Here is an 8,804-nt window from a genome sequence, read left to right as displayed (position 1 = left end):
ATGAGGAGATAATTGCATAATAGATTTAAGAGTACTGCCATCCAGAGAAAGAACGCTTCATTATCTCTGATGATATTTCCTGTATTTCCTTATATGATTAAAAATGTTATATTTTGTTTGAATGATTTGTAATTTTGTCCTTAAGTGAGAAATTATATGTGGAATGTGTGGCATATTCCTTGGCACTCGGCGGGCACAGGGATGTTGACTATTCCTGTGGTCATCACAATTATTATTAGTGTGTTCTACATTCATTAAAATGTAGACAGAAAGTTTTATAGCTATCTTAAAGTAACGGTTGTTATAAGCTCTATGATGTCATTGAATGTGTGTAGATTCAGGCCAGGAAGCAGAAGAACGATTAAATTTGGGAACTGTATGGGAAAGACCATCCTGATTACTGACTATCAGGGTACATTAGTGAAGAGTGTTTTTATTTTCTCTCTTTATTTACTTTTCTCGATGCCTTTTTGAGTCCATTGCCAGGACTCAAACCCAAGCAATCTGACCCAGAACTCATATTTGTAAGACTTTAAAAAAATTTTTTGTGGATACATAGTAGGTGCATAAATTTATGGGGTACATGAGATATTTTGATACAGCCATGCAATGCATCATAATCACATTAGGGTAAATGGGGTATCCATCATCTCAATTCTTTGTGTTACAAACAATCCAAGTATACTGTTTTAATTATTTTTAAATGTACAATTAAATTATTATTGACTGTAGTCACCCTGTTGTGCTATCACATACTAGGTCTTATTCATTCTATTATTTTGTACTCATTAACTATCCCTACTTTCCCCACATGCCCCAATACTTTTATCCAAAATTCATAATGCCTTCTGTCTAGTAAACTGTAAGTGGTAAAAAAAAATTACTGGTTAAAAGGGACAAGTTAAAAAATAAAAGCTGTTTACATTTAAGATTAAAGTACTCTTGGGTATGAAAAAATCATCATGGTCATGGTATTTTTAAGAGCCACAAGGAACACTAAGCTGGGAGCTTCTTCCTGATCCCCTGAACCCCACCCCCTCAGCCAAGGGAGCAGATTCAGGGCCTAACAAGACATATTTTCTATCCTAGGGTGGGAGGGCATAGCAACATTTTACCAGTAGCATTTCAGAATTGCTGTGGACCCACCGTTGTCATGTGCCTGCCATTCTTCCTATTTTCTAATGGGAGTGTTTATTGTGGTTATTCTGCCTGTTCAACAATACATTTTGGGTATTTGTGGGCAGATGTATGACTTGTTTTTGTAGTTCATAATTCTCTAAACCAAGGGGAGCTGTACCTGGACCTGATGGAGATCATAAGATCCTAGACGTTGATCTTGATGTAATTTGTTGAAGTTTATAGGCCAGGGTAGGGGGAGCTTAGGGTGATGATGAGTATATTTTGTATGTGATTTGAGAGGGTAGAATAAGAATATTTATGGACAATAGGAATATTGGATCATTGTTCATAAAATAAACTTTACTCCTCTCCTACTGTGTGTAGGATAAACTTCCTTGCTTAGGGATGTTGAGCTTGACTATGTGGCTTGCTTTGACTGGTGGGACGCGAGTAGACCTGATGCAAGCAAAGACTTAAAATGTTCTTGTGTAATGGGGCTTTGTCTGCTTGTGATTCTGCCATTTTTAGGGGAACATGCCCTGCATAGCTTGCTGACCCAAAGATGAGGAGAGACGCTTGAAACAGATTGTGAATCAAGCTGCAGCTTGGCCACGTTAGCTGAGCCCAAGCCCAGCCTAAATAAACTAAATCCTGGCTGACCACAGACCTATGAGTGTGAGAATAAATGCTTATTGTTTTGTGCTGTTGAATTTGTGGGGTGCTCATCACAACACAGGAGCTAACTGAGCACCCCATGGTCAAATACTTTTGAGAACTGCTGCATAATATATAGTTCATTTTGGAGATTTATAAAGGAAATTATCATACTAAAATCTTCGAAAAATTTTCTAGTAAAGATAGTTGTTTCACTTCATTTAACTCAGCTTCTCAGACTTCTTTTAGTATTGAATCCTTATCTGGTATGTTAGAGGTTAAAAAAAAAAGAAGTGTACTGTTATTTGACTTAATTTTTCTCTATTAGAGAAAAGTTTCTCCTTTGTTGAGGAAAGTATCTTAAAGGATATCTTCATGATGAAATGTAAGGACTTCCAATCCAAGGTCTAAACTGAAACTATTTAGAGCTTAAAGATTTAAGGCCGGGCACAGTGGCTCATGCTTGTAATCTCAGAAATTTGGGAGGTTGAGGCAGGCAGATCACTTGAGCCCAGGAGTTCAAGACCAGCCTGGCCAAAACAGTGAAACCCTGACTCTACTAAAAATACAAAACATTAGCTGGGCATGGTGGTGTACCCTGTAATCCCAGCTACTAGGGTGGCTGAGGCATGAGAATTGCTTGAACCTGGGAGGCGGAGGTTGCAGTGACCCGAAATCACGCCACTGCACTCCAGCCTGGGTGACAGAGTAAGATTCTGTCTCAAAAAAAAAAAAAAAAAAAAAAAAAAAATTTAGATTATTATGCACAATAATATATAAAAAATTTTTAACATCTTAGTGGATTGGGTAGGATAGGGATTTGGAAGATTTTGGAACTGGGAAAAGAGAAATACAAAAAAAAGATTTTCTCAGCAGAGAAATCAATGGAGTCAGATGGTAGTGGACAGGCTCAAGGTCAGGAGCAGTGTCACTCAGTGTCCCTGGAGTAGCCCTTGGGCTCTCCTGCCCATATGCATTTGGTCATACTGACCCTCCCTTTCCTAAAGAGATTTGCCCATCGTTCTCCCACTCTCTCTTCTGTCCAAACTGACAAAGTTCACCTCCTCTGGGAAGCCCTCCCCAGTTTACCCTACCTGTAAGTAATCTTGCCCTAGTACCTTACCTACTCGTTGCTTGTTTACTACTATCCCCATAGTAGAGGGACTAGTATTCCCTTAATACTGCTATTTCCATAGTACTGTACCTACTCCTTGCTTGAGAGTTTAGTACTTGTTATCTTGTAGAATGGATAAGAATCTCACCTATTAGGCTGCACATTCTTCATTGGTAGGCATTGTGTTGTCTTTTTGTTTCATTTCACATCTCTTGCTCTCATTTAGAATTCTTAGCACAGTGAGAGTCAATCAACCACATGGTTCCATTTTCTCTTGGTTATCATAATTGTCAAAGAGGGCAATTGTTCTGTTTTTCATATTTTCTTTTTTTTGAATTGAGACATGTCGAAATTCAAGGACTTAACAAAATGCCTGTGAATTTGTGGCTAAAACAATACTATTGTGTCAAAGATGTAGAGAGCTGGCAAAAGCTAGGCCAATAAGAGGAACTTGCCAATTTCTCCTCTGGGCAACATCTCAGGCTTTTGTTTTCACTATGTTTTCATTTGCATTTAAAGGAAGAAAAGGGAGAGATTTTAATGAGGCACTTGACTCCCAGAGAGGGCAAACAGAAGACAAGATGTGTCTTGCTGAGGTTTCTGTGTAGGGTGCCCAGTTGGCCTTCCTGGATAATGTGGAGCAAAGTCCTGTGTTTCCAAAGCACTCTTCTTCCAGGATATGGCCACAGTGATGAAGGTGGCAATGGGCATAATTTCTAACATTGTTCTGATGGAAGAAATTAAGGTTAGATACATCTAACTCCTCAAGGGACCATGCAGAACTAGGATTCAGGCCTTTTAAACCCCACTCAATGGGTGTATGGCAGGGCTTTGAGAACTGTGACCAGGAAGAAAGTCTTTTCTCCTCCTATGAGAGGGACTAGGTGCCTAGTGAGAAACCCACATTTGCAATAATTGCCTTTCCTTAGAGACCACTTTAGCCATTGATTGGAGACCTCAGAGCTTTTGTAGCAATTATTAGTGTCTTCTCCAAAGAGATTTCTGTTGGAGCTGGGAGCCCACAGGAAGAGGCTGTTCCACAATCTCTGCTGTCCCTGCCTGGAACTGAACAAAAACCAGAGTGAAGAATACATCCTAATCAGATTTTGCAGATCTGGAAACAGAAAGAATAAAACGGCATCTTTGGCAGAAAAGAACTGGCTAGAAGGATCTTGAGGATGGTAGGGTCCAGGGACTGACTTTCAGGCAGTGAAATTATTATTGTCCCCATATTGATTCGCACATTGTGTGTGCATGTGTGTGAAGAATGCAAGAGGGAAGAGGACACTGTGGCTCCAGGAGATTTGCTTAGCATTATAACTGAGCAGGTCTGGGAGAGCAACAAGAACCATCCAGACCTCCTGATGCTCAGCACAATACTTTTGCCCCTACACCCTTAGGATTTCTCCAAGCAGTGGGCGAGAAATGACCTTTTAGACATTAAGGAAAAATAGTGGACAAAGAGAGAAGAGGACCTGCCAGGTAAAGATGTGGAATTTAGGTGAAGAAACTGACCTGGTTTTCTTGGTTCCCGCCCCATTCAGATCACTGGATCCAATTTCCTTTCATTATCATTTTTTTTCCAATAGGTCACTCTGACACAAGCATAGCTGCCAAAGTCTTATGCTTTAAAGATGGTCCAATGTCCTTTCTATCCTGTTGCACTACAACTCTGCCAAACAACTTACTGTTAGCTCAAAAGCCTCTATCAGTCTTCAGATATTAACAGACTGCAGAGCTGGTATTTATGTTTGTTTAATTAATGGAGGACACCTTCTGAGTAGGGGCTGTTGGAATAATCAGGTGATGCAGTGAAATCTTGTTATAAGCTAAACAGAGCTTCCGTGTACAGGTTTGTTCCTAATGGCAGTTCCACCACTTATGAGCCATGCAACCTTGGGAATGATACTTAAGCCCTTTCTTTCTCAGTTTCTTTATCTGTAAAATGAGGATAAGAAAAGTTCCTACCTCATGCAGTGGTTGCGGGGATTAAATGAGTTAATATTTAAAGCCTTTACCATGCGCTGAGCTCCAGGAGCACATGCTCTGACCAGGGAAGGAAGATAGGACAGAGCTTTCCTGTAGAAAGTGCGATCTGGGTTGAGGTTTGGAGGTAGGGTAAGAGCTGGCAAGGACTTGTTGGATGCAAAAGAGAAGGTGTTCTAGGCAGAAGGGGTTTGTCCTGCTGAAAGTGCAGAGATGTAGGAGAACCTGGGGGAGATTAGAGAAGCCTTGAATAATTCAGTATGTCTGGAGAGAAGCATAAGAGGGTGAAGTGTGGCTGTGGGTATCAGGATTTAGAAGCAAGAAAGGAGCATGAAGAAATGAGCAGAGGAGATCTCACAGAGGGCCTTTCCAACATGTGGAGGAGTCTAAAAAATATCCCATCCTAGATTACAGTAATCTATTGCATATTTCAAAATAGCTAGAGGCAAATAATTTGACTATTTCAAGCATTAAAAAGACAAGTATTTAAGGTGGTGGACATCTAATTACTCTGATTTGATCTTTACAAATTATGTGGATGCATTAAATTATCACAAGGACCCTCCAAAATTATCTTGTCCATGATGGGCACCGTGGCAGGAATTTTAACAGGGGAATCAGATGTGATCAAATTAAAGTCTTAGAATTATCACTCTGACCACAGTGAGGAGGAATAATTTGCAAGAAGCAAATATATAGACAGGGAGAATAATTGGTTCCATGGCTGTTGTTCTAACCCAGGTGAGAGTTGAAGAGGACTTGATATCAGGGAGGAGTTGTGGTCATGGAGAAAAAGGGACAGAGTCCTGACATGGATATCCCCATGGTAGGCAAGAGCCCATGTGTCAGCACTTAGTGGAGCAATAAGGAAGTTTTGGCTCAGAATGGCTGTCTGGCTTGCAGAGTTCACACAGCTACTTAGCAACAGAGGTGGGAGAATGTGCACCCCTTTTCTGAGAATGTTTACTTGTATCTGTTTTGTCAACATGCTAAGATGACTCTATGCCACAGGACTCCCTTGATGGGTCCTGAGTCTCTCTCTCTCTCTCTCTCTCTTTAGAGAGACAGCTCTCTCCTGTCTGCCTTCCCTGGTTAGAGCATATGCTCCTGGAGCTCAGCACATGGTAAAGGCTGAATATTTTCTCATTTTCTCATTCTCTCTCTCTCTCTCTCTTTCGGCTCTCACTCCGTCGCCCAGGCTGGAGTGCAGTGGTGCCATCTTGGCTCACTGCAGCTTTGACCTCCCAGGCTCAAATGATTCTTATGCCTCATTCTCCTGAGTAGCTGGGATTACAGGTGCTTACCGCCATGCATGGCTAGTTTTTGTTTGTATTTTTAGTAGAGATGGGGTTTCACCATGTTGGCCAGGCTGGTCTTGAACTCCTGGGCTCAAGTGATCCGACTGCCTTGCCTCCCAAAGTGATGATATTACAGGTGTGAGCCACTGCGCCTGGCACACCTGGCATATTTTGTCCAGAGTACATGTTCAATAAGTGTAAACAAGAAATACAGGTAAATCCTATTTGCAGTTTCCTAAGTTGCTTCCCATTCTTCATGTCTCAGGGACCACTGGCATCATGGCAGAGATGAACCTCACCTTGGTGACCGAGTTCCTCCTTATTGCATTCACTGAGAATCCTGAATGGGCACTCCCTCTCTTCCTCTTGTTTTTATTTATGTATCTCATCACCTTATTGGGGAACTTAGGGATGATTATTCTGATCCGCATGGATCGCTGGCTCCACACCCCGATGTATTTCCTTCTGAGTCACCTCGCTTTCATGGACATCTGCTACTCATCTGTCACTGTCCCCCAGACGCTGGCAGTGCTGCTGGAGCATAGAGCAGCTTTATCCTACACACGCTGTGCTGCCCAGTTCTTCCTGTTCACCTTCTTTGGTTCCATCGACTGCTACCTCTTGGCCCTCATGGCCTATGACCGCTACTTGGCTGTGTGCCAGCCCCTGCTTTATGTCACCATCATGACACAGCAGACCTGCTTGAGTCTTGTGGCTGGAGCTTATGTTGCTGGTCTCTTCAGTGCCTTGGTGCGGACAGTCTCAGCCTTCACTCTCTCCTTCTGTGGAACCAATGAGATTGACTTTATTTTCTGTGACCTACCTCCTCTGTTAAAGCTGACCTGTGGGGAGAGCTACACTCAGGAAGTGGTGATTATTGTGTTCGCCATTTTTGTCATCCCTGCCTCCATGGTGGTGATCTTGGTGTCCTACCTGTTTATCATCGTGTCCATCATGAGGATCCCCTCTGCTGGAAGCTGGGCCAAGACCTTCTCCACCTGCACCTCCCACCTCACTGCTGTGTCACTCTTCTTTGGTACCCTCATCTTCATGTACCTGAGAGGTAACTCGGGCCAGTCTTTGGAGGAGAATCGGGTAGTGTCTGTGCTTTACACAGCAGTCATCCCCATGTTGAATCCTCTAATCTACAGCCTGAGGAACAAGGAAGTGAAGGAGTCCCTGAGAAAAATTCTCAATAGAGCCAAGTTGTCCTAACCATCTCCAAACTTGGAAAATCCCAAGAACCACCTACTCTGTAGTGTCAGCATTCTGGACGCTCACTATTTATAGCATGCTTAATGTTTAAATGAATATATTATGGTACTAGGTATAAAAAAGAACCAGAACTTTTAGCTCCAGGGAGAGGAAGGAAGACAAGGAAAAGTCAACCTGAAAAGAGATTGGAGTGGGAGTTTTGATTCCCGGGACAAGTGACAAAAAGATTTGAAATTAAATCCTGTGCAATCCAAATATGACACACCTCACCTGTCTGTGATTATAAGAGTAGTTTTTTTTGCAAAATTTTTAATGAAAGATTTTCATCGTATAGAAATGTTAAAAATAATGTGTAGTAAATTTCCTATACACAGTACTGAGATTGTATAATTACTAATATTTGCTGTCTTTACTTGGTTACATAGATGTAATCTATCCGGGAGTTTATTCATCAATCAATTCACTCATCAAACCACCTTTTTTTGATTCATTTCAAGGTGAGTTACCAACATCAGCATTAGTACCCTTTACTTCTATGCACTTCAGAATTATATCATCACTTAGGATTCAAATATTTAGATTACATTTATTTTTAATGATCAAACTATGGTCGTTTGATGATCCAGTTAGTAAAGCTGACCCTGCTAAGGTATTCCTTCATATTCTGTCTGTAGGTCTCATGCAGGCCTCACACAAACTTCTAAACAATGCCTACAATAACGTGTCAGTCAATTGCTATCACTTGGGGATATATGCCCTGTTCTTTTCTTCCCTATCTATTACAGCTGTCTCTCGTCATATGGCATGACTAAAAATCCACTGAGCAAAGTTATACCTTCCCACTGCCCATAATGGCGTGCTCAGTGTCTGTATCATAGACATTGACTCTCTGTGTTCTCAAAGCTTTTTCCCTCAGGGAGGCAGAACATTGCTGCATTCCACATGGGGATAGGCAGGAGGGTGGTCCTTGCCTATCCTGGGTCCGTACACTCTCCAGCAGCTCAGCCTGCATCCAAAGCCTCACAAAATCTGTCTGTTCTTGATCTTTACTTCTCTAATCACGGGGGACTTGTCTCAATCAAACCCAAGGCACTGGAAGAGAATAGGCCCCATCTATTAATCTTTTCTTCATTTAAACAAATTTTTATACCTGGAACTCAAACTTCTTTTCCGTCTCCTAGATTACAAAATAAATAAATAAATAAAACCCCCAAACCAAAACCAAAACAACAACAACAAACCCAGGATCCCCTGTATGTGAATGATATAAACAATTGTGGAAGGGGAAAGGTGGGGAGAGGGTGACAGTATCTTACAAACCTAGGATGATTTTAAACTCAGCCAGACAAAAATGCTGTGTCAAACATGGAATTCCAGTTACAAGACTTTAAATGGGAAGAAGATATGTGAAAGGTGGG

General features: G+C 41.5%; 1 protein-coding gene across 1 annotated transcript; it reads left to right on the top strand.

The window, feature by feature from the left end:
- The first annotated feature begins 6,442 nt into the window (after positions 1-6,442).
- Positions 6,443-8,572, top strand: LOC105552855 (olfactory receptor 9Q1). Its single transcript, XM_011998633.1, has one exon. The coding sequence runs from the start codon at positions 6,451-6,453 to the stop codon at positions 7,384-7,386; it is 936 nt and encodes a 311-aa protein (XP_011854023.1). The 5' UTR covers positions 6,443-6,450; the 3' UTR covers positions 7,387-8,572.
- The last annotated feature ends 232 nt before the right edge of the window (positions 8,573-8,804 follow it).

This window comes from Mandrillus leucophaeus, unplaced genomic scaffold (assembly GCF_000951045.1).
Source record: "Mandrillus leucophaeus isolate KB7577 unplaced genomic scaffold, Mleu.le_1.0 Scaffold578, whole genome shotgun sequence".
NCBI lineage: Eukaryota > Metazoa > Chordata > Mammalia > Primates > Cercopithecidae > Mandrillus > Mandrillus leucophaeus.
This window is presented reverse-complemented; position numbering and strand designations above follow the sequence as displayed.